The 26,821-nt window shown below is 45.1% G+C and overlaps 1 protein-coding gene across 1 annotated transcript in view; it reads left to right on the top strand.

Annotated features, from left to right (window-relative positions):
• th2 (tyrosine hydroxylase 2) overlaps nucleotides 1-25,256 on the top strand; it is a 39,606-nt gene extending 14,350 nt beyond the window's left edge. Inside the window, exons 3-12 of the mRNA XM_078221095.1 lie at nucleotides 4,367-4,455; nucleotides 4,883-4,950; nucleotides 5,187-5,237; nucleotides 8,823-8,968; nucleotides 9,078-9,213; nucleotides 11,234-11,303; nucleotides 15,891-15,947; nucleotides 20,531-20,626; nucleotides 21,874-22,007; nucleotides 25,097-25,256. Of these exons, the coding sequence (XP_078077221.1) occupies nucleotides 4,367-4,455; nucleotides 4,883-4,950; nucleotides 5,187-5,237; nucleotides 8,823-8,968; nucleotides 9,078-9,213; nucleotides 11,234-11,303; nucleotides 15,891-15,947; nucleotides 20,531-20,626; nucleotides 21,874-22,007; nucleotides 25,097-25,256 (1,007 nt within the window). The remainder of the gene's footprint in view (nucleotides 1-4,366; nucleotides 4,456-4,882; nucleotides 4,951-5,186; nucleotides 5,238-8,822; nucleotides 8,969-9,077; nucleotides 9,214-11,233; nucleotides 11,304-15,890; nucleotides 15,948-20,530; nucleotides 20,627-21,873; nucleotides 22,008-25,096) is intronic.
• The last annotated feature ends 1,565 nt before the right edge of the window (nucleotides 25,257-26,821 follow it).

Raw genomic sequence — 26,821 nt, forward strand, 5'->3', positions numbered from 1 at the left:
CTCTGATATCTGAGTTATACTTCGCCCCTCTCACCTTGAGCCCGTGACCCCTCGTGATCGTCACCTCCGACCTGGGAAAAAGCTTCCCACTGTTCACCCTATCTATACCCTTCATAATCTTGTACACCTCTATTAGATCTCCCCTCATTCTCCGTCTTTCCAAGGAGAACAACCCCAGTCTACCCAATCTCTCCTCATAGCTAAGACCCTCCATACCAGGCAACATCCTGGTAAACCTTCTCTGCACTCTCTCAAATGCCTCCATGTCCTTCTGGTAGTGCGGTGACCAGAACTGGACGCAGTACTCCAAATGTGGCCTAACCAGCGTTCTATACAGCTGCATCATCAGACTCCAGCTTTTATACTCTATACCCCGTCCTATAAAGGCAAGCATACCATATGCCTTCTTCACCACCTTCTCCACCTGTGTTGCCACCTTCAAGGATTTGTGGACTTGCACACCTAGGTCCCTCTGTGCTTCTATACTCCTGATGACTCTGCCATTTATTGTATAACTCCTCCCTACATTATTTCTTCCAAAATGCATCACTTCGCATTTATCCGGATTAAACTCCATCTGCCACCTCTCCGCCCAATTTTCCAGCCTATTTATATCCTGCTGTATTGCCCGACAATGCTCTTCGCTATCCGCAAGTCCAGCCATCTTCGTGTCATCCGCAAACTTGCTGATTACACCAGTTACACCTTCTTCCAAATCATTTATATATATCACAAATAGCAGAGGTCCCAGTACAGAGCCCTGCGGAACACCACTGGTCACAGACCTCCAGCCGGAAAAAGACCCTTCGACCACTACCCTCTGTCTCCTATGGCCAAGCCAGTTCTCCACCCATCTAGCCACTTCTCCTTGTATCCCATGAGCCTTAACCTTCTTAACCAACCTGCCATGTGGGACTTTGTCAAATGCCTTACTGAAATCCTTATAGACGACATCCACGGCCCTTCCTTCATCAACCGTTTTTGTCACTTCCTCAAAAAACTCCACCAAATTTGTAAGGCACGACCTCCCTCTTACAAACCCATGCTGTCTGTCACTAATGAGATTGTTCCGTTCTAAATGCACATACATCCTGTCTCTGAGAATCCTCTCCAACAACTTCCCTACCACGGACGTCAAGCTCACCGGCCTATAATTTCCTGGGTTATCCCTGCTACCCTTCTTAAACAACGGGACCACATTCGCTATCCTCCAATCCTCAGGGACCTCACCCGTGTCCAAAGAAGCGACAAAGATTTCCGTCAGAGGCCCAGCAATTTCATCTCTCGTCTCCCTGAGCAGTCGAGGATAGATGCCATCAGGCCCTGGGGCTTTGTCAGTTTTAATGTTCCCTAAAAAACCTAACACTTCCTCTCTTGTAATGGAGATTTTCTCTAACGGGTCAACACCTCCCTCCGAGACACTCCCGGTTAACACGCCCCTCTCCTTCGTGAATACCGATGCAAAGTATTCATTTAGGATCTCCCCTATTCCCTTGGGTTCTAAGCATAATTCCCCTCCTTTGTCCCTGAGAGGTCCGATTTTCTCCCTGATAACTCTTTTGTTCCTAACGTATGAATAGAATGCCTTAGGATTCTCCTTAATCCTGCCTGCCAAGAACATCTCGTGACCTCTTTTTGCCCTTCTAACTCCCCGTTTGAGTTCTTTCCTACTCTCTCTGTATTCCTCCAGAGCTCCATCTGTTTTCAGTTGCCTGGACTTAACGTACGCCTCCCTTTTCATTTTAATCAGATCCTCAATTTCCCTGGTTATCCACGGCTCTCGAATCCTACCTTTCCTATCTTTCCTTTTTACAGGCACATGCCTATCCTGCAGCCTTATCAATAGTTCCTTAAAAGACTCCCACATGCCAGACGCGGACTTACCCTCGAACATCCTCTCCCAATCAACATCCACCAATTCCTGCCTAATCCGGCTATAGTCAGCCTTCCCCCAATTTAGCACCCTGCCTGTAGGACAGCACTCATCCTTGTCCATTACTATCCTAAAGTTAACAGAGTTGTGGTCACTATTTGCCACATGTTCCCCTACCGAAACTTTGACGACCTGACCGGGCTCATTTCCCAGAACTAGGTCCAGTATAGCCCCCTCTCTAGTTGGGCTATCTACATACTGTTCCAAAGAACCTTCCAGTACGCATTTTACAAATTCCTCCCCGTCCAGACCCCCAGCTCTCAGCACTTTCCAGTCTGTGCCAGGGAAATTAAAGTCCCCCACTACAACAACCCTATTTTTTCTGCACCTATCCAGAATCTCCTGACATATCCTTTCCTCCACTTCCCGTGGGCTGTTGGGTGGTCTGTAGTACACCCCCAGCATAGTGACTGCACCCTTCCTGTTTCTGAGTTCCACCCACAGCGACTCAGTACATGACCCCTCTAAGTTGTCTACCCTCTGCACCGCGGTAATATGCTCCTTAACTAATATCGCTACTCCCCCACCTTTTTTAGCCCCTCCTCTGTCTCACCTAAAACACTTATACCCCAGAATATTCAGCTGTATCCCCTTTAGCCACAGGAGAGTTACCAGAGGATTAGACTAACATTAGCTAACATTGTTCCTCTGTTTAAGAAGGGCAGAAGAAACAATCCGGGAAATTGCAGGCCTGTGAGCCTTGCATCAGTTGTGGGGAAATTATTGGAGAAGATTCTAAGGGACAGGATATACTCCCATCTGGAAGAGAATAGGCTTATTAGCGAAAGGCAGCATGGTTTTGTGAAGGGGAGGTCATCTCTCGCAAACTTGATAGAGTGCTTTGAAGAAGTGACAAGAAACATTGACCAGGGCAGGCAGTGGCTGTTTTATACATGGATTTTAGTAAAGCCTTCGATAAGGTTCATCATGGTAGGCAGATACAGAAGGTATATGGGATCCAAGGTGAGCTGGTAAGATGGATACAAAACTGGCTTGGGCATAGAAAGCAGAGAGTACTAGTGGAAGGGTACTTTTCTAACTGGAGGTCTGTGACAAGTGGTGTTCCACAAGGATCAGTGCTGGGGCCTTTCTTTTTTGTGATATATATAAATGATTTGGAGGAAAAAGTAGGTGGTCTGATTAGTAAATTTGCAGATGATATGAAAATTGGGGGAGTAGCGGATAGTGAGGAGGATTGTCAGAGGATACAGCAGGATATAAATCGGCTGGAGACCTGGGCCGAAAGATGGAATTTAACCCAGACAAATGTGAGGTGATGAAATTTGGAAGGTCTACTGCAAGAGGAAAATATACAGTAAATGGTAAAGCCCTCAGAAATAATAGTATACAGAGGGATCTAGGTGTGCAGATCCACAGTTCCCTGAAGGTGGTAACTCAGGTGGACAAGGTGGTCAAGAATGCGTATGGCATGCTGGTCTTCACGGGTCGTTGAGTATTGGAAATGGAAAGTCATGTTGCAGCTGTATAAGACTTTGGTTAGGCCGCATTTTGAGTATTGTGTACAATTCTAGTTGCCACACTACTGGAAGGATGTTGACGCATTGGAAAGGGTGCAGAAGAGATTTACCAGGATGTTGCCTGGTTTGGAGGATATGGACTATGAAGAAAGCTTGAACAAACTTGGGTTGTTTTCATTGGAGCGTTGGAGGATGAGGGGGGACCTGATAGAGGTTTACAAGATTATGACAGGTTTGGATAGAGTGGATAGTCAGAGTCTTTTTCCCAGGGTCAAAAGTTCAATTACTCGAGGGCATAGGTTGAAAGTGAGAGGGGGAAAGTTTAAAAGAGATGTAAGGGGCAAGTGTTTCACACAGAGGCTGATGAATGCCTGGAACGCGCCGCTGGAGGAGGTGGTGGAAGCAGCTTCTATAACAATGTTCAAGAGACATCTGGATAGATACATGAATAGGCAGGGAATAGAGGGATATTGGACCTCATAGAGGCAAGAAAATATTAGGCTAAAGAGACATCTGTGTCGGCACAGACATGATGGGCCGAAGAGCCTGTTCTTGTGCTGTACTGTTCTTTGTTCTTTGTTCTTCATCATCTTGAACTATTGCAGACCACGGTGTTTTGTGCTGAATTTACGAGTTTTGAATCACAGCCCAATCTGACTTGGAACAGAAGTGGAGTGTATTCCCTGCAGAGGATTAATGTTGAAATGTTGTAAGTTTGTGTCATTGTGTGAAGCTGCTAGATCCATCTCCCCACATGCTGAAACTGTAGATAGTCATTCTGAAGCAGTGATGTGGAGATGCCGGCGTTGGACTGGGGTGGGCACAGTAAGAAGTCTCACAACAATTGTGTGTCAGTGGAGTCCCGGTTCTGGAATTGTAAATCTCTTCCATTATGAAATAAACCCAGCCCTAAATCTCTGAACAGTTTAAAGGTGATACATTCTTATTTTTGCAGCCCCTTGGTTTCCCAGAAAAATACAAGATCTTGACAGGTGTCATCATCTGATTACCAAATTCGAACCTGATCTAGATACAGAACATCCAGTAAGTTTGCTTGTTTAAAAGTTTGTTTATTTATTAGTGTCACAAGTAGGCTTACATTGATATTGCAATGAAGTTACTGTGAAAATCCCCTAGCCGCCACACTCTGGCGCCTGTTCGGGTACACTGAGGGGGAATTTGGCATGGCCAATGCACCTAACCAGCACGTCTGCAGATTGTGGGAGGAAACCGGAGCACCCGGAGGAAACCCACGCAGACATGGGGAGAACATGCAGACTCTGCACAGACAGTGACCAAAGCTAAAAATTGAGCCCAGGTCCCTGGTGCTGTGAGGCAGCAGTGCGAACCACTGGGCCACCGAACTTCAATGTACAGGAGATTGATATTAGATCAGATACAACAGAAACATGAATACAAAACACAATCAGTGGGGAAATGGCAGTAATTAGTTTTTTTTCCCCCTATTAAGGGTTATCAAGATCTGGGGTATAGAGAACGCAGGTCTCACATCGCAAGTCTGGCACTTAATTATAAGCAGTAAGTATTTCTCACTTCATCATTGAGCTTATGTTAACTTGTAAGAGAAATACACTCAAAAAACATCGACATAGCAACGTTTTCTGCTCAGTGAAACGTTAATTCTTTATGAAATGCAAGCATGTTAGTGTAAAATTAATATTGAATGATTGGAATGGTCAATTTGAAAGAATCTTTAAATGTGGATTGAAAGCTGACATGTTGCGATGTGATGTTTGACATGTCTTTTTTGACAGGGGAGAGCCAATACCAAGAGTGGAGTACACAACAGAAGAGATTGCAACGTGGTGAGAACCCCTCTTATAATTTGTGGTGTTATTAACATTCTAATTGAAACATTTGTACCATGAGAATGGCTGGGTATGGGATTATGTTGGTTATGTTACAAGGTGAGCAAGGCCCATGCTCATGTGTTCAAACCAACCATAAATCTGCTCAATTCTTAGACTGGCACCTGAAAGAAAATGGTTATGAAAAGCTGCTGATCAGAAAACTACACCTGGTTCACTCATGTCCTTCAACGAAGGCAACCTGCTGTCTTTACCCAGTCTGGACTGACTTGTAATGACAATGGAATTGGAGCCTGTTCCAGCATTCAGTCAGATCACGGCTGACTGGACCTCAGCTTCGTTGACTCACCTTTGCTCGACAGCCAAGATTCTCCCAAAAAAATTCACATAAAAACTGGACTAACTCTCACTGTTATTTTTTAGCGGGATTTCCAAAATGAATCTCCCACTCTGAGCAGTGCAGAGTGCCTAGCGAGATTCACGTTGAAAATACAGAGCCTATTCCCACTGACGAGACTGTCAGCATAGCGCTGAGAGGGCCACTGCATGTGCCGATCTGTCAGCACCGAGATCAGTGCTTGCGCAATGGCCCCGCACTACCAGCCTCCTGATCGCTGGCCAGTCCCATGACCCCGCATCACTGGCCATGCGACCCCACGCCCCAATCGCTTGCCCCTCGGCCCAGCCCCGATGTCTTGCCCCAATCTCCCTGAACCAGCCTCCCCACCGCAGCCCCGACACCCCACCCCAGCAGCCCCCCACCGACCTCAATGGCCAGTCATAGTCAGCCCTTTCCCTCCCTCTGCCATCTATCCCAATGCAGAGTGGCAGTGGTCCCCCCCCCAACCCCACCGATCTCCCCCCCATAGGCCCCACCCCCACTGGCTCTGCCAGGAAGTGCCAGGGAGCCAGGTTGGCATTGCCTGGGGACACCCTCCTTACCTTGACCTCCTGGCGGGCCTCTATGGCCTCCCTTCACTTCAACGGGGTCAGGCTGTCAGCTCCCCATTAGTGGGGGACTGTTGTAAACCCTGCTGAAGTGAATCACTCCTGGCCGGGGATGGGGGGGGAGGGGGACACGGGAGAGGCTAGCGGGTCTGGAGACTTCAGTCCTGGGCCTGCTAATGTGATTTAAATGGCCATTACCATATCTAAATCAGTTCCAGCATGTAGCTGACGATGCCAGGAATCATCTCCACAGAGATGTAATAAGGCCATGGTGCCCAGCGAGGAGCCGCTAAATGGCCTCCACTGATATCTTCCAGCCTGCTGCACTGTTAGAGCAGCGTGGCAAGTGGGGAGAATCACCCCCTTTATCTATTGATTACCTCATCCAAAAACATCTACCAATCTCAGCCTTCAAAACTGACAATTGATCTCCAGCATTCTGTGATGATACCGTGCCTTTAAGAAATGTGGTGTCTCTTGTGCAGGAACTGTTTTTTATTGCTGCCGTTCGGTCTGTACCTGGCCGCCCATATTGTTACTGCAGCAACATAATTGATCTTAATCGCTGGAATGTTTGTTTTAATCTGTACCAATGCAGGGTTGTTATTTTAATGTTTCCCCCTGGGGCTTTTCAGAGTGGGGCTTGATTCGTGTTTTGACAGGAAAAGCCATGTGACTGGGCATGACTAGGTTCACAGAGAGAAACCCGGTTGCTGTTTGGGAGCAGTAGAGAGAAAGAGTAGCTCTGAGTCTCTGAAATTCAGAGACCTGGGATCTGCTAAAAACTTGGTCTCTTTCTCTGAAGGTCTGCTACTTGAAGGTAGATCTTTCTCTGGAGACTGCTGTATGGGGGTCAGGTGGCAGCTGTCTTTCTGTATCTGTCCAGAGGGGTTAAAATGCTGGAAATCTAGCATCCACGTCAGCATATCTGTTTTTGGTGCCAATTGGTCCTGAAGTAGGATTTATGTCTATGGGGATACTGCTTACATTGGAACTATAGAGAAAGATGGTTGTTAAATATTATACCTTATCATGCTTAAGTATTTTGAATTGGTAAAAGTTATGCTAATTCTTTTTGTTACATTTTAACTGTGCTGTTAAATAAAGCTTGTTTGAATAAAAGCTTCCTCGTGAGTCAATCGAATCACGGTCTAGGCTAACGTCATAAAATACCTTGAAGTTTCTGATTTTTAAAATTCATTCATGGGACGTGAGTGTCGTTAGCTGGCCAGCATTTATTGACGATCCCTAGTTGCCCGAGGGCAGTTGAGAGTCAACCACATTGCTGTGGCTCTGGAGTCACATGTAGGCCAGACCAGGTAAGGATGGCAGATTTCCTTCCCTAAAGAACATTAGTGAACCAGATGGGTTTTTCTGATAATCGACAATGCTTTCATGGGTCATCATTAGATTCTTAATTCTTTATTGAAATCAAATTCCACCATCAGTTGTGGTGGGATTCGAACCTGGGTCCCCAGAACATTAGGTGAGTTTCTGGATTAATAGTCCAGCCACTCGGCCATAGAATAGAAGTCCAAGGAAGACTTGTCGTGATTGTTTGGCGAGACCACTCCAGGATCACTGTGTATAGTTTTGGTCTTTGTACCTAAGGAAGGATATTCTTTCCTTGGAGAAGGTGGTCCCTGATTACTGAGATGTAAGAGTTGTCCTCGGAGGGGAGAGTGTGTAGAATGAGCCTGTACTCACTGGGATTTAGGAAAATCAAAAATGACTCTGTTGAAAGGTTTGATATTGAGGGGGCTTCACAGGGTAAATGTTGGGAGGATAGTTCCCCTGGTAGCAGAGTCTAGAACGAGGACTTTAGTCTCAGGATAAGGGGATCGGCCATTTAAAAAATTTCTCCTCAGTCAGAGTTCCGAATTTTAGGAATCCTCTATCGGGATAAAGATGTTCAGTCATTGAGTATGTGCAAGGCTGGAGATCACGAGAGTTTTAGACTCTAAGGGAGTCAAAGGTTATCGGAATCAGACAGAAAAGTGGAGTTGAGGTCACTGGTCAGCTGTGATCTTATTGAAGAGCAGATCCGAGGGGCCGAATGGCCTGCTCCACCTTCTCATCTTTATGCTGTTATCAAGGCATTGATGCGAATATAGAAATCTATCCTTTTGACTTCAAACTAATCACAGCTTTTTTTGTTCAATGGTCCTTCTTATTTGGTAATTGTTTTTGTCACAAAGTCCATCCCGTTTTGTGTTTTGAGTTTCTGCAGAGACCTGGGAGTGGATTTATAAATGTCTTGGCTAATGAATGGGATATGGTATTGCAGTGGTTAGGTTACTGGATGGAAATTCCAGAGAACAGGAGTTCAAACCCAACATGACAGTTTGAGAATTCCATTTTAAAAGTTGTGGCAATAAAAGGCTGGCACCAATAAAAATGATCATAAAGTTGTCATACAAACCCAACTGATTGACTAACATCCCCAGGGAAGGAAATCTGCTGTCCTTACCTGGTTTGACCTGCCTGTGACTCCAGACCCACATCAACATAGTTGACTCTTTATTGTCCACTGCAGTGGCCTCGTAATCTGAATGCTGGCCGTTCTGGCCATGCCCAAATCCTAGAAAATGAATTATAAAATGTTTCTGATAATCTTTGTGTTTGTAATGCTAGGAAGGAGGTCTACACAAAGTTGTCCACCTTGTACCCGAGTCATGCCTGCAAGCAGTTTCTGGATGCCTTCCAGATTCTGGAGAAACACTGTGGTTACCGGGCAGACAATATACCTCAACTCCAGGATGTCTCCAGTTTCTTACAGGGCAAGTATAGAATCCCATTGGAGCCTCCGGCCTGTTTCCATAGTGATTGTGTAGCAATCACGTTAGTCCAACCCCCCAACCACCCTCATTTTTTTCTTTCATTTTCTAGAGAGAACAGGTTTTCATCTGCGTCCCATTGCTGGTCTCCTCTCACCCAGGGATTTCTTATCCAGCCTGGCGTTCCGAGTCTTTCAATGCACTCAGTACATCCGTCACTCCTCATCACCAATGCATTCTCCTGAACCGTGAGTCTAATATTTTTGTGTGCCTGTGTGTGTGTGTGTGTGTGTATTTGCCTGTGTGTGCCTGCATGTAAGTGGGTATTTGTGTGTGTAAGAGTGCAGGTGGCTGTCTGTGTATTCAGGTGTGCCTCTGTGTTCTGTGTATTTTCTGCATATGTATGAGAGTAGTAAGAGTTTTAACAACACCAGGTTAAAGTCCAACAGGTTTATTTGGTAGCAAACGCCATTGGTAGCAACTGGTTGGAGAATTTGGTTGGTCCATTTGGTAGCAACACCATCCTAAAGCTTATGGTATTTGCTACCAAATAAACCTGTTGGACTTTAACCTGGTGTTGTTAAAACTCTTACTGTGTTCACCCCAGTCCAACGCCGGCATCTCCACATTATGTATGAGAGAACATGCGTATGTAAGTTCTGCGCATATGTATGCACGTTCATTGTGTATGTGCGTGCATGAGCATGTGTGTGTGAGTGACTGTGTGTGTGTTTGCATGCTTTCAGTGTGTGCTATTTTTGTGTGTGTTCTGCATCTGTGTGTTTTCTATGTGAGGTTTTTCTGTATAGGTGCCTATATATGAGTGTGTGTGTCTGTGTGTGTGTGTGTGTGTATGTGTGTGTATGTGTGTGTGTGCGTGTGTGTGTCTGTGTGTATGTGTGTGTGTGTGTGTGTCTGTGTGTGTGTATGTATGTGCGTGTGTGTGTGTGTCTGTGTGTATGTGTGTATGTGTGTGTGTGTCTGTGTGTCTGTGTGTCTGTGTGTGTGTGTGTGTCTGTGTGTGTGTGTGTATGTGTGTGTCTGTGTGTCTGTGTGTGTGTGTGTGTGTGTGTGTGTGTATGTAAGTGAACGTGAGCTTGTTCTCCTTAGCTATGGTTACTCTACTTTCAATTATTTTTTTCAAACATTTGTTTTGAGAGAAAGTAGTGATGACAGTAATGAAATTGAGCGATAATGATAAGAAAGAAAGGGAAAATACAAATACTTGTTAATTGTACATGAATCGTGGTTAATTTTATGTGTGTGGTGGGCATTAGCTGGGGTTTCACTCAAGTACAAATAAAGAGTTACAAACTGTCGTGTGACTTGAGTTAGGAAGTATATGCTTGTAATGTTTCACTCTAAATAAATATAAGCCTGAGTAATGATTGGCTCTAATGCTATCCTTCACCAAATGCCTTTCCAGATTAGAACAGTTCTTTCTTTGCATTTGTGCTATTCATTGTACATCATAAAAATGAGGAAGGTTGAGTTGAACATTTAAAAAAAGATACTTCTTCACTTGTGTTGTCAATCTTTCTACCTATTCCCTCCTCTTCCTTTCTTTCACCATCTTCTCAGGTTTGTGCCTGAGATGAACAGCAGCTTTGATGGGCCAAATGGTCTGTGTCTGTGCCGACACCTTCTTTCACTGTACACTGAACAACTCTCAATAATGAAATCTGGTCCTTTAGATGGTTAAATCTCAGAATCATATCATTCAACCTGTCACATTTGCTATTGCCCCCTGCCTTCCTCCCCCCTCTTCATCTTGTATCTAAAAACTTAGAATATCGGGGAGTGTCTCCTTAGAGCAGAGGAGGGTAAGGGAGTAATTCAAGATAAACTGTTTCTACTGGCTGAGGGTCTGTAACCAGCGGACACAGATTGAAGATAACAGGCAAAAGAAACACAAGGGGAAATTAGGTTTTTTTTATCTAGTGGTTTGTTGTGATCGGTACCTGAAAGTGCAGTGGAACCAGATTAAATAGGGTCTTTAAAAAGGACTTTGATAAATACTTGAAGGAAAAAATTTTCAGGGTCAGTCAGGAATGAGTCTTCAGGCAGGACTGAGTGGTCAGCTGAATGTGAGTCTTCAGCCAGGAGTGATGCTCAGCCAAGGATGATGGTCAGTGCGGAGTGGGTGGTCAGTGTGGAGTGAGTGGTCAGTGCGGAGTGGGTGGTCAGTCCGGAGTGGGTGGTCAGATCTGAGAAATTGCTCATAAAAGAAACTAAAATGATTAGTGACATTGTCATTCTTGTTCACAGTGACTGCTGTCATGAATTATTGGGACACGTTCCAATGCTGGCAGACAAACAATTTGCACAATTCTCACAGGTAAAGTCTCACTATCTCATCCTGCTACTTTTTATTATATTTAAGGTTCTAATTATCTTAATGTTTTGTATAATTTCCATATCCTGGCATTTCTCTCAGTAAAGTTTCTATTTATTGAATCATTTTTACAGGTACCAATTTTGGAGCAGATTCTTTAACTTGCCTTTTTTCTCATTGGATAAATAGGAGACAGGATAGGAATTAGTCTGGAACCATAGACAACAACTTGCATTCACATAGCATCTTGAAATTAGCAAACCACCCAAGGTGCATTACAGGCACATTATAAGATTAAAAACTAGCATCAATTTAAAAAGAGACTAGGACAGGCGACCAAAAGCTTGGTCAAAGAGATAGACTTTAATCAATGCTTTAAAGGAGGAGAGGCAAGTAGAGAGGCAGAGAGGTTTGAAGGAGGGAATTCCAGAGTGTGGGGCCCAGGCAGCTGAAGGCATAGCTGCCAATGGTGGAGGGACTAAAACCAGGAAAGTCAAGAGGCCAGAATTTTAATGTGTGACTTTCTCCTTCAGGCATCACTTGTGACTCAGATCTAACCACCTTGTCTCTGAGACAGCAATCTGTGGGTTCAAGCCACACTCCAGGGATACAAAGAACAACAAGAACAAAGAACAATACAGCACAGGAACAGGCCCTTCGGCCCTCCAAGCCCGCGCCGCTCCCCGGTCCAGGATTGAATCCTGAATCCAGGATCCCCGCCCAATTTTCCAGCCTATCTACATACCAATATCCTATCCACCGAGCTGTCCCTCACAGCTACGATGCTTTGTTCATTACAACCTATTAACTCACCCCCACCCCCCCATTCCAGACCATGTGATCTCCAGGGAGAGGCGAAAACCCAGAGTGAAAAACCCCAGGGCCAATATGGGGAAAAAAAATCTGGGAAATTCCTCTCCGACCCACTGAGGCGATCGAAACGAGTCCAGGAGATCACAATGGCCCTGATCGGAAAATGCTTCCCAACCCTAGTCATTTCCACTTCCACGAACACCATATGAATTCCCTGCCCCCGAGACAGGTTCCCAACTATCCGCAGTCTCGCTCTGTACTGGCACCAGCAAGATGATCATAGAATGAAGCCTTGAAACGAGAAACAAGGAACAATTAGCCCGCGCCGCTCCCTGGTCCAAACTAGACCACTCTTTTGTATCCCTCCATTCCCACTCCGTTCATATAGCTGTCTAGATAAGTCTTAAACGTTCCCAGTGTGTCCGCCTCCACCACCTTGCCCGGCAACACATTCCAGGCCCCCACGATCCTCTGTGTGAAATATGTCCTTCTGATATCTGTGTTAAACCTCCCCCCCTTCACCTTGAACCTATGACCCCTCGTGAACGTCACCACCGACCCGGGGTAAAGCTTCCCACCTTTCACCCTATCTATGCCTTTCATAATTTTATACACCTCTATTAAGTCTCCCCTCATCCTCCGTCTTTCCAAGGAGAACAACCCCAGTTTCCCCAATCTCTCCTCATAACCAAGCCCCTCCATACCAGGCAACATCCTGGTAAACCTCCTCTGTACTCTCTCCAAAGCCTCCACGTCCTTCTGGTAGTGTGGCAACCAGAACTGGACGCAGTATTCCAAATGCGGCCGAACCAACGTTCTATACATCTGCAACATCAGACCCCAACTCTTATACTCTATGCCCCGTCCTATAAAGGCAAGCATGCCATATGCCTTCTTCACCACCTTCTCCACCTGTGACGTCACCTTCAAAGATCTGTGGACTTGCACACCCAGGTCCCTCTGCGTCTCTACACCCTTTATGGTTCTTCCATTTATCGTATAGCTCCTCCCTACATTATTCCCACCAAAATGCATCACTTCGCATTTATCAGGATTGAACTCCATCTGCCATTTCCTTGCCCAAATTTCCAGCCTATCTATATCCTTCTGTAGCCTCTGACAATGTTCCTCACTATCTGCAAGTCCTGCCAGTTTTGTGTCGTCCGCAAACTTACTGATCACCCCAGTTACTCCTTCTTCCAGATCATTTATATAAATCACAAACAGCAGAGGTCCCAATACAGAGCCCTGCGGTACACCACTAGTCACAGGCCTCCAGCCGGAAAAAGACCCTTCCACTACCACCCTCTGTCTTCTATGACCAAGCCAGTTCTCCACCCATCTAGCCACCTCCCCCTTTATCCCATGGGATCCAACCTTTTTCACTAGCCTACCATGAGGGATGTCTGGTTCTGTGATTTAAGTGTTTAATCTAGACTGGCATTCCCAAATTTCAGGAGTGCTGCTTCAGGCACTGTCTTTCAGATGGGATCTTGAACAGAGATACTAGCCGGAATTTTACCGTTCCGCCCGTCAGGGGAATCGGAGCAGGCTAGGGACGGACCATTGAAAGGTCCGTTGACCTCGGGTGGGATTTTGTGATTTCGGGATGAGCGAGGCCATAAAATCCTGCCCATTGTCTATTCCGTCACACGGATGTCAAAGCTGCCAAGGCAATATTCAATGAAGAGCAAGTGAGTTACACCAGTCTCTAAGTCAACAGTTAAATCACAGCCAGCATAGCAAATTGTATAGGTATTTACCTAATTGCAGCATGTGGGAGCTTGGAGTACAGAGTTTGACCCATTACAACAGTGACTACACTTCCAAACTGAAAGTGTTGCAAAGTGCTTTGACATGTCTAATGATGTAAAGTTGCAATATAAACACAAGTTCACTTTTTTCCAAGTGCTTCCACATACAAAATAATAACACCATCCTTGTAAGAGCAATGTTGCTCTGGATGTATCAACTGTATTTTGTACATCATTACAGATTAACATCAAGACTGTAAGATTAGCAATTCTGACTCCAGTAAAAATGATTCTTACGGCAACATTAACATCAAATCTTCAGTGTTAATAAATAATATATTCCCTACATTCCTAGCCTCACTCCATTCCACCCCCAGAGAGAAATAGGATCTTCCTATTGGCTAACAATGAGCACATGAACATCAGCGGAGGGCATCCACCTTCTCCTGTGACTCACCCCAATCCCAGACAATTTTCTGCTGCTACTACATGTGGATGCATTCACCATAGAATTTCTGCCTGCGTTGGTGAGCCAGGATCAGCAGAGTGAGGTGGAAATCCCAGCAATAGCTCTCTGAACCCAACCACAATGTAACTTGCTCTCGGATAATTGAACAGAAGTGTCTGTTCGGTGCACGGTGGCACAGTGGTTAGCACTGCTGCCTCACAGCGCCAGGGACCCAGGTTCAATTCCCGGCTGGGGCCACTGTCTGTGCGGAGTTTTCATGTTCTCCTCGTGTCTGCGTGGGTTTCCTCTGCGTGCTCCGGCTTTCTCTCACAGTCCAAAAGATGTGCTTCTTAGGTGCATTGGCCGTGCTAAATTCTCCCTCAGTTATACCTGAACAGGTGCCGAAGTGTGGCTACTAGGGGATTTTCACATTAACTTCATTGCAGTGTTAATGTAAGCCTACTTGCGACTTGTGGGTAGCACGGTGGCACAGTGGTTAGCACTGCTCCCTCATAGCACCAGGGACCCGGGTTCGATTCCCGGCTTGGATCACTGTCTGTGTGGAGTTTGCACGTTCTCCCCGTGTCTGCGTGGGTTTCCTCCGGGTGTTCAGGTTTCCTCCCACAGTCCAAAGATGTGTGGGTTAGACGGATTTGCTATGCTAAATTGCCCCTTAGTCTCAGGGGGACTAACTAGGGTAATGGGGATAGGGCCTGGGTGGGATTGTGGTCCGTACAGACTCGATGGGCCGAATGGCCTCCTTCTGCTCTGTAGGAATTCTATAATAAATAAACTTACTTTTTAAAAATATTTTATCCTGAGATTAATTACACTCCCTCCAGGCCATTTTATTTTAAAAACCCCAAAATCCTGCATTGCTATGGCAACAGCTGTAGAACATGCATTTTATGGAAATAGTCCCATTATTTGGAACTATTTTTTTAATGGGATATTGTGGATCAGTGGCATTTATCATCCAATCCCCTATGGCTGACCTGAGATGGTGGTGATGGGCCTCCAAGTGGTTTGATGCAGCTGAGTGACTTGTTATACCGTATTAGAGACCAGTCACTCACATTGCTGTGGAACTGGAGTCACATATAGACTCAGATTGGACAAGGCCACCATGCTTACTTCCCTAAAGGATATGAGTGAACCTAATGGATATTTCCACCAAACCAATGTCTGCATGGTCACTTGTACTGAAACTAGATTTCTCTTAAATTGAATTTAAACAGGGTTTGATCTTATGTTCTCGAAATCATTACTCCAGGCCTCTGGATTACTAGTTCAGTCATTTAATCACTACATTAATATGGCCACTTAATTTAATTATTGAGCCAATGTATGTAACACCTACTGTTGCTTCCAATGAGACATCTTGGAAATGCCTGGGAACTGTCAGCAAAAGACTTCTGTCCAATTTTCCTTATATTCGCAATCCAGATCTGTCCAAGTTCAGGTAGAATACGAGAGGAATGTAAACACTTTAACAACAGTTGTGCTTTGAACCAAAAGCACAAAGATGCTGAACATTAATCGGATAGTAATGTGACTTTATCTCTTTGCTTGTAGGAGCTTGGCCTTGCTTCATTAGGAGCTTCAGATGAAGATATTGAAAAGCTATCAACAGTGAGTCAGTAAAAAATAGAATAATCAATATTCAATTAAAACATCTCAAAATCTAACAAAATCAAAGTGATTTAACAAAACAGAAAATATCCCAATTTATATCTATCAGGGGATTAATAACACTAAAGTGACTTGTTTCAATACTGATGTTAATGTTTGCTAACAGTTTAGAAATGTCCACCATAAACATCTTAATTCCCATTTTTTGGATTTATTTATCCCTTAATCTGCTTTATAATTATCACCATTAGGTGGTGCTGTTGGTGCATCATTTGTTACTTTTGCAATTACGATTGGGGTTACTGTTCTCCTGTAAGAAACTCCTTAAAACCTACATCTTTGGCCAAATTTTTAGTTTTTAGTTACCCCATCTAATCTCCCCTTAAGTGACTTATGTCAAATTTTGATCCTTTAGGCTCTTGTGAAGTGCCTTGCAATGTTTTACGATATTAAAGGTGTCACATGGCCAGGAGACATCAGCAGGCAGCCTGTAATGTGACTCTTGACATGCGTCTGGCCAATCACAAGTCTCCCAAGCTATGTTTTTAGATGTAATCAGTCCTGCGCCGGAAATTGGTGGAGGGCTGATTACCATATTGAAATTGCCATCTCAATATGATTAGCGGTAGTCTCGCTAAGTGTCTCCCCCACAGCTGCTGGGAGAGGTTCCCACCAGCAGGGTTTACAGCTGGTCTCCCCATCAACGGGGACCAGGCATGCTCAGCCTACTGGTGGGGACAGAGGCCATTAAGGATTCCCTGGGAGGTCAGGGGCAGTGGGTGTGCCCCTTGTGCAGTGCCAACCTGGCACTGCCAACCTGACACCTTGGTACTGCACACCGGGCGTCCTGGCAGAGGAAAGGGGCCTATTGGCAAGGGCCGATCAGTGGCGGTGGGGGAGGACTCGCTGTGAACTTTGCAATGGGACTGGTGGGAGAAGAAGGGAGGAGTGATCGAGCTGCACATGGGTGGGAAGGGGGGTCGGTCAGGTTGGCCAGCAAGCCGGGGGAGGGGGGGTGACAGGGGGTGGGAAGCACAGAGCACCAGAGATTTGTTCCACTAAGTATGCCCAAAAAACAGGCTGGAAATTCTCCCATTTTCCCACCTGTTTTTTTTGGGAGAATCCTGGCCCGCTGTTTTTGTTATAAGGACAAAGAAAATTACAGCACAAGAACAGGCCCTTCGGCCCTCCAAGCCTGCACCAACCATGTTGCCCGTCTGAACTAAAACCCCTTCCCCTTTCAGGGACCATATCTCTCTATTCCCATCCTATTCATGTATTTGTCAAGACACCCCTGAAAACTCACTATCGTATCCGCTTCCACTCCCTCCCCCGGCAACGAGTTCCAGGCACCCACCACCCTCTGTGTAAAACATCTGCCTCGTACATCTCCTTTAAACCTTGCCCCTCGCACCTTAAACCTGTGCCCCTAGTAATTGACTCTTCCACCCTGGGAAAAAGCTTCTGACTATCCACTCTGTTCATGTCTCTCATAATCTTGTAGACTTCTATCAGGTCGCCCCTCAACCTCTGTCGTTCCAGTGAGAACAAACCAAGTTTCTCCAACCTCTCCTCATAGCTAATGCCCTCCATACCAGGCAACATCCTGGTAAATCTTTTCTGTACCCTCTCCAAAGCCTCCACATCTTTCTGGCAGTGTGGCGACCAGAATTTAACACTATATTCCAAGTTATGCTTACTCTTGCCCCATAACTGCTATTAGTGTAAATGTTTTTGCTCAGTTTTTGCCCAGTTTTGCTTCTGCCAGGGCCACTCACCCCTGACCTCACTACAAACATGGAGAAAAGAGCTGAATGCCAGAGGTGAGGTGAGAGTGACTGCTCTCGATATCAAGGCAGCATTAGACTGGGTGTGGCATCAAAGAGCCCGAGGAAAACTGGGGTCAATGGGAATCAGGGGGAAACGCTCTGCTGGTGGGAGTCATTCCTGGCACAAAGGTTGTGGTGATTGGAGGCCAATCATCTGAATTCAGGGACATCGCTGCAGGGGTTCCTCAAGGTAGTGTCCTAGGCCCAACCATCTTCAGATGATTCATCAATGACCTTCCTTCCATCATAAGGTCAGATGTGGGGATGTTCGCTGCTGATTGCACAATGTTCAGCACCATTCGTGACTCCTCAGATACTGAAACATTCCTTGCCCAGATATAGCAAGACCTAGACAACATTCAGACTTGGGCTGATAAGAGCCAAGTCACAATTGTACTTCAAAAGTACGAGACAATGACCATCTCCAAGAAGAGAGAATCTAACCTCATCCCCCTGACATTCAAAGGCAGAATTGCAGAATCCCCACCAACACCCACTCATAAAAGGACGTAATTTGTTGTTTGATTTACCCCAAGTAAAACCTCTCATTTTCTTCGAAATCCTCCATTAAATCTCATTTCGATTCATTATTGAACTCTCTCATCTCTGCTAACTTCTGGTAAATCTTCTCTGTACCTTTTCTAAAGTCCTTACATCCTTCCTGAAATGTGATGCTCAAACTGAGCACAGTACTCCCAGCTGGGGGAGGACCATCATTTTTTTTAATTCATCCACAGAATGGCCAGGTCCATCCCTTGATCTATAAATCTCTAGCATGGGTCTCTTTGATTTGAACTATGTTAAACACTAGTTAAACCTCAGCTAGAGTATCGTAGGAAACTCTTGGCACCACATTTCAGAAAAGGCACAAAGACCAGAAGAAGTAGGAACAGGAGGAGACCATTCAGCCCTAGGATCATGGCTGATCAGACATTCCTCATGTCCGCTTTCCTGTCCTTCCCCCGTAACCCTTGAATACCTTACTGGTCAAAAATCTATCTCAGCCTTAAATACACACAAGGACTTTGCCCCCGCAGCTCTCTGTGGCAAGGAGTTCCAAAGACTCACAGCCCTCTGAGAGAAGAAATTACTCCTCATCTCTGTCATAAATTGGTGCCCTTTTATTCTGTGACTCTGCCCTCTGATCCTAGAGTCTCCTATGAGGGGAAACATCCTCTCAGCTTTTACCCTGTCAAGCCCCTTAAGAATCCAATGGATGCAATCTTGGCGAGGCAAGATCAGGCGGGAAGCGGAAAATCAGGTTCTTGCCTGGTCTTTTGCCTCCCCCGATCATAGAACCATAGAAAATTACAGCTCAGAAACAGGCCTTTTGGCCCTTCTTGTCTGTGCCGAACCATTTTATGCCTAGTCCCACTGACCTGCACTTGGACCATATCCCTCCACACCCCTCTCATCCATGAACCCGTCCAAGTTTTTCTTAAATGTTAAAAGTGACCCCGCATTTACCACTTTATCCGGCAGCTCATTCCACACTCCCACCACTCTCTGCGTGAAGAAGCCCCCCCTAATATTCCCTTTAAACTTTTCTCCTTTCACCCTTAACCCATGCCCTCTGGTTTTTATCTCCCCTAGCCTCAGCAGAAAAAGCCTGTTTGCATTCACTCTATCTATACCCATCAAAATCTTATACACCTCTATCAAATCTCCCCTCAATCTTCTACGCTCCAGGGAATAAAGTCCCAACCTATTCAATCTCTCTCTGTAACTCAGCTTCTCAAGTCCTGGCAACATCCTTGTGAACCTTCTCTGCACTCTTTCAATCTTATTTACATCCTTCCTGTAACTAGGTGACCAAAACTGTACACAATACTCCAAATTCGGCCTCACCAATGCCTTATATAACATAACCATAACACTCCAACTTTTATACTCGATACTCCGATTTATAAAGGCCAATGTACCAAAGGCACTCTTTACGACCCTATCCACCTGTGACGTCACTTTTAGGGAATTCTGTACCTGTATTCCCAGATCCCTCTGTTCAACTGCACTCTTCAGAGTCCTACCATTTACCCTGTACGTTCTTCTTTGGTTTGTCCTTCCAAAGTGCAATATCTCACACTTGTCTGCGTTAAATAAGGCTTGATCGTACTGGCCATGATTTGCCAGTGAAACTGATTTTAAATATTCTTACCCTCAAACACCCCCCTGCACCACCCACTCCCACCCCCCCCCCACCCCCCCCCCCCCCCCCCCCCCACACCCCCGCCCCCCCACCTCCGGCGAGAATCGCATTGTGACACTTTTTCTGCACTAAGTGCCACAAGATTGCATTTTCAAAATCGTCCGAAAATTAGTCAGAAACTCTTCCAATCCCATTTTCTCACTTATTCAGCTGTTAGACTTATTTTTGTAAAATTCCACCCTCTACATTTGCACTAATACTGCTGTTACCTTATAGAGATGTTACTCAATCCTCTTAGACTTTTTCCACTTCCTGAATGAAAAGGATTTGCCAAATCAATCATGATTGAATGGTGGAGCAGACTCGATGGGCCAAGTGGCCTATTTCTGCTCCTATGTCTTATGGCCTTAAATACCCACCAGGATCCTGAATTTTTCACTTACCACACTGAAATATACCTTCACGTCCATAACCATTTTGGTGTCTTTTCCAAAGGATCAATGGAATGGAGTTAAGATACAGATTAGCCACAATCTAATTGAATGGTAGAACAGGTTTGAGGGACTGACTCCAATGATCCTTGTCTAATTTGTTGTTTGTTTAAATAGCTTTACTGGTTCACAATAGAATTTGGAATCTGTAGACAGAATGGAGCCCTGAAAGCTTATGGAGCTGGACTGCTTTCGTCATACGGAGAGCTGATGGTAAGAACCCAGTAATTAAATAATGAAACGGGAAATACTCAAACAGTTGTACGGGTCGTGAGGAAACAAGTTGCAGTTTGCTGTTGGTTACAATACTTTCTTCACAGATGAATCTGCAATTTCACTAATTCATTCATTGGTGCTCTGCCTGAACGCAGGTTCATGGTTCATTGGCCGCTGTTGCGTCACTGAATTGTTTCCTGGGCAGGTTTGTTTTAGTGATGATTTGCCATTGCCTTCCATATCAGGGGCAGGGTGAGGAGGCAGGTTCCCAGGTCTACCTCCATTGAAACAAGAATCAAACTTGCACTGTTGGCACTATGGGCGGCATGGTGGCACAGTGGTTAGCACTGCTGCCTCACAGCACCAGGGACCCGGGTTCAATTCCGACCTTGGGCCACTCTCTGTGTGGAGTTCATATGTTCTACCTGTGTCTGCATGGGTTTCCTCCGGGTGCTCTGGTTTGCTCCCACAGTCCAAAGTTGTGTGGGTTAGGTTGATTGGCCATGCTAAAATTGCCCCTTAGTGTCAAGGGGACTAGGAGAGTAAATATGTGGGGCTACAGGGATAGGGCCTGGGTGGGATTGTTGTCGGTACAGGCTTGATGGGCCAAATGGCCTCTTTCCGCACAGTAGATTCTATGATTCTGCAACACACACACGAGCTATCTGGCCAATTAAGCCAACCAGCCCCCAATTTCACTATAATAAGTGAAAAAAGTAGATTGTCTTTTTAAAGAGTCTTATTTAATCTCTAAAACAAAATCAAAATATTGGAGACACTGGAAATCTGAAATCAAAACAGAAAATGCTGGAAACACTCAGCAGGTCTGGCAGCATCTATGGAGAGAGAAACAGAGTTAATATTCTGAAAGAGAGTCATATTCAACTCAAAATGTTAACTCTCTCCACACATGCTGCAGACTTATATATATCACATAATCCTACAGTGTAGAAGGAGGCCATTCGGCCCATCTCGTCTGCACCGACAGCAATCCCACCCAGGCCCTATCCCCAAAACCCCATAACCCCATGCATTTCCGCTAGCTAGTCCCCCTGACACTAAGGGACAAATTAGCATGGCTAATTCACCTAACCCGCACATCTTTGGACCTGTTATGTATTTCAAGCATTTTTTGTTTAGATTTCAGAGTGCCAGGTACTGCCTATACCAGACTAAGAGTAGGTTTCATGCAGCTGTTTCTCTTGTAGTGAAATGCTGACTGAACAACACTTTGTCATTTGCAGTATTCCTTATCGGGTGAACCACAATACAAAGCTTTCAATCCTGATGCGACAGCAATACAAACATATCAAGATCAGACTTTCCAGCCAGTCTACTTTGTGGCAGAGAGTTTTGAAGATGCAAAATCCAAACTCAGGTAAGAAAACAGATTAAATCTTACACTTAGCATGCAAATCTTTGACCTAATGATAATTAAGGATAGGGGAGTAATATGTTTTAACGTAAGTTCTTAAGATATCGGAGCAGAATTAGTCCATTCGGCCCATCGAGTCCGCTCCGCCATTCGATCATGGCTGATATGCTCCTCATCCCCATTTTCCTGCCTTCTCCCCATAACCTTTCAACCCATTCCCAATTAAAAATCTGTCTAACTCCTCCTTAAATTTACTCACTGTCCCAGCATCCACTGCACTTTGGGGCAGTGAATTCCACGGATTCACAACCCTTTGGGAGAAGTAGTTTCTCCTCAACTCTGTTTTAAATTTGCTACCCCTTATTCTAAGACTATGACCTCTCGTCCTAGAATGTCCCCCAAGAGGAAGCATCTGCTCCACGTCTACTTTATCCATACCTTTTATCATCTTGTATATACCGCAATTTGATCTCCCCTCATTCTTCTAAATTCCAGAGAGTATCGGCCTAAACTGTTCAATCTCTCTTCATACCCCTCATCTCTGGAATCAATCCAGTGAACCTCCTCTGAACTGCCTCCAATGTCACTACATCTTTCCTCAAATATGGGGACCAAAACTGTGCACAATACTCCAGATGCGGCCTCACCAATGCCTTGTATAGTTGCAACAATACTTCCTTACCAAGGAGAGGGGCCATGTTTTTGAGGATGAGAGTGTGATACAGGCTGATAGGCTGGAGGAGGTAGATGTTCTGAGGGAAGATGTATTAGCAATTTTGAAAAACCTGAAGGTCGATAAGTCCCCAAGGCGAGATGGGATATATCCTAGGATTCTTTGGGAGGCAAGGGATGAGATTGCAGAGCCTTTGGCTTTGATCTTTGGGTCCTCACTGTCCATGGGGATAGTGCCAGAGGACTGGAAAGTGGCGAATGTTGTTCCTCTGTTCAAGAAAGGAAATAGGAATGACCCTGGTAATTATAGGCCGGTTAGTTAAGTGGTCGGTAAGTTAATAGAAAAGGTCCTGAGGGGTAGGATTTACGGCTATTTAGAAAGATGCAGCTTAATCCGGGATAGTCAACACAGATTCGCGAAGGGTAAGTCTTGCCTCACAAATTTGATTGAATTTGATTGAATTTTCTGAGGAGGTAACTAAGTGTGTAGATGAAGGTAGAGTAGTTGATGTCATATACATAGATTTTAGTAAAGGGTTTGATAAGGTCCCCCGTGGTCGGCTCATGAAGAAAGTAAGGAGGTGTGGGATAGAGGGAAATTTGGCCAATTGGATAAGTAACTGGCTATCTCATAGAAGACAGAGGGTGGTGGTGGATGGAAATTTTTCACATTGGAGACCAGTTATCAGTGGTGTATCACAAGGATCAGTGCTGGGTCCTCTGCTATTTGTGATTTTTATAAATGACTTGGAGGGGGGTCTCAGTGGAGGGGCTGCGTGGGGAGGGGGGATTGAGTGGGGGCATTGTGTGGGGGGGCCAACTCACCCTCATTTTTGTGTGGTGTGTGGGGGGAATGACCCGTAATTTGTGGGTGGGGGGGGGGGAGGATGCCCCTCTTTGGTGAGGGGTTGGTGGTACTCCCTTGGTCAGTAGGGGGCACCACTTCTGTTTTGGACGGGGTGCTGTCTCCAAGCACGGAGATTGGGGTGCCCCTTAAAATGCCATCCCGATCTCTGAACAGGAATGGCCAGTGAGTTTCCCGGGATACATATATTTGCACCCATCGTGTGGATGAACCCCACCTCCCATTTTCCCACTGGCATGGGCACTTAGTCCAATTCGGACTTCCGTTTTTTATTAGTTAGCCAATCCTGTCTCCATGCCAATATACTGCCCCCAACAGCATGAGCTCTTATCTTCTTAAGTAGCCTTTTGTATTTTGATTTGATTTATTATTGTCACCTGTATTAACATACAGTGAAAAGTATTGTTTCTTGCGCGCTATACAGAAAAAGCATACCATTCATAGAGAAGGAAAGGAGAGAGTGCAGAATGTAGTGTTACAGTCATAACTAGGGTGTAGAGAAAGATCAACTTACAGAGTTTATAAGAGTTAGAGCAAAGTTTCAAAAGCATAGAATGAGAATAAAAGATAGAATTCGAGGGTACGCTGGGGACAGCTCTCAAGAAGTTGCCACGCGCCGGCGCCATTTTGGAACGGTACCTTATCAAACACTTTTTGGAAATCTATGTATATTACATCTACTGGTTCCCCTTTATCTATCCTGCTCATTACCACCCCAAATAATTCTAAAACATTGGGCAGGCATTATTTCTCCATCATGAAGCCATGCTGACTCTGCTTCATTATGTTATGTATTTCTAAGTGCTCTGCTATTACATCCTTTATTATGGATTGTAATATTTTTCCAGTGGCCCATAGTACCTGTTTTTGTCTCCCTTTTTGAGTGTTGCATTGGCAGTTTTCCAATCCTCTGGGACTTTTCCGGAATTTAAGGAATCTTGGAAGATTATTACCAGTGCATCCATTATCTCAGTAGCTACTTCCTTTAATATCCTTGGATGCAACCGATCAGGTCCAGGGTACTTATCGGCCTCTGACACCATTAGTTTCCCTAGTGCTTTTTCTCCAGTGATAGTTTTGCATTTATTCCCTCCTCGATTGCTGTGGCCCTGGAGTCACATGCCGGCCAGACCAGGTAAGGACGGCAGATTTCCTTCCCTAAAGGACATTAATGAATCAGATGATTTTTTCCGACAATCGACAATGGTTTCATGGTCATCAGTAGATACTTAATTCCAGATTTTTCCACCATCTGCCATGGCGGGATTCGAACCCGGGTCCCCAGAACATTAGCTGAGTTTCTGAATTAATAATCTAGTGATAATACCACTAGGCCATCGCCTGCCTCTCTGACCTCACTTGACCAGGCCATCTTACAACACCTTTCAAATGCTCGAATGCAGAGTTTCTGGCTCAGAGGCAGGGATACTAACCCACTGCAACCAATCTATGCAGCCATTCCAGTGAAAGGCAAACGGAGAGCCCAAGGAGGGGTTTATGCCGCTGTTCTTTGTTTCAGGCAGTAATATGAGTTTCTCTTTCTGTTTCTGAACAGGATTTATGCATCTAAAATCCGGAAGTCTTTCTTACCCCACTACGATCCACTAACCTGCAGTGTGGAGATACTGGACAAACCACACAAGATCAAAAAAGCTCTGAGCCAAGTCCAAGATCAGCTGAAAAATCTCTGCTTTGCTTTTGATAAACTTTCTTAAAAGAAAGCTCCCCACAAGAAGGATTGACCTTCCAACAGGTTTCCCGCCAGACCCCCACTTGCTGGGACCTTGAAGGAAATTCTGCAGGGAACCTGTTGAGATGGAAGGTGATGAGGAGAAACCGTGGAGAAATTCAATCCCAATAAAACTTCATAAAAATCCTAAAACTAGACCGTAAACAGCTGAGATTAAATCTGAAATGTCTTGAGTTTAGCAATGTACAAGAAAGGTGTAAAATTGCTGCATTTGTGTATTGGTTTGGATGTGTATGTTAGTGTTTATGGTTGTATATGTGTGTTTGTGTATATTGGTGTGATAATATACCCCGATGGGAAATTAGAAGAACAGTATCGGCTCGCAATCAATCACCAGAATAACCGTATTTCAAGAAAGCAGTAATAAAATATTGCAGATGCTGGAGATCTGAAAGTAAAACAGAAAATGCCGGAAGCACTCGGCAGGTTAGGCAACATCTGCAGAAAGACAAAGGGGGGTTAATGTTTCAGCTTGCTGGCTTTCCATTGGAACTGAAGGATAAAGTCATCCTGAAAAGTTCATTCTGTTTCAGTCTCTACAGTTGCCGCCTGTCCCTCACTGTTTCTATTTCAAGCTCAATTCAGTGACTATTTCAGAGCTGGGAAGTCTTTATCACTGTTACAATAAACACCTGCAAACAACATCAATGTGCTTTCAATTTATTCATTCATGGCAATGAGAGTTTTGCTGGTAAGGCCAGCACTTAAAGTTAATTTATTAGTGTCACAAGTAGGCTTACATTCACACTGCAATGAAGTCACTGTGAAAATCCCCTAGTCGCCACACTCCGGCATCTGTTCGGGTACACTGAGGGAGAATTTAGCATGGCCAATGCACCCTAACAAGCACGTCTTTCGGACTGTGGGAGGAAACCGGAGCACCCGGAGGAAACCCACACAGACACGGGGAGAAAGTGCAGACTCAGTACAGATAGTGACACAAGTCGGGAATTCAACCCACCGTGCCACCATTATTCTTCCTACACCTAGTGGTGCGAGGCTAAAGTTTGAGGGGCGCCACTCCATATCAATATCACTGACCAGGAGATTCTCCAGTCTTACCACTTGCCACCATAAGACTATAAGACATAGGAGCAGAATTAGGCCACTCGGCCCATCGAGTCTGCTCCGCCATTCAATCATGGCTGATATTTTTCTCATCCCCATTCTCCTGCTTTTTCCCCATAACCCCTGATCCCCTTATTAATCAAGAACCTATCTATCTCTGTCTTGAAGACACTCAATGACCTGGCCTCCACAGCCTTCTGTGGCAAAGAGTTCCACAGATTCACCACTCTCTGACTGAAGAAATACCTCCTCATCTCTGTTTTAAAGGATCATCCTTTTAGTCTGAGGTTGTTCCCTCTGGTTCTAGTTTTTCCTACCGTGGAAACATCCTCTCCACGTCCACTCTATCCAGGCCTCACAGTATCCTGTAAGTTTCAATAAGATCCTTCCTCATCCTTCTAAACTCCAAAGATTACAGACCCAGAGTCCTCAACCGTTCCTCATGCAACAAGCTCTTCATTT

The sequence above is a fragment of the Mustelus asterias genome, chromosome 9 (assembly GCF_964213995.1).
Source record: "Mustelus asterias chromosome 9, sMusAst1.hap1.1, whole genome shotgun sequence".
Taxonomy (NCBI): Eukaryota; Metazoa; Chordata; class Chondrichthyes; order Carcharhiniformes; family Triakidae; genus Mustelus; species Mustelus asterias.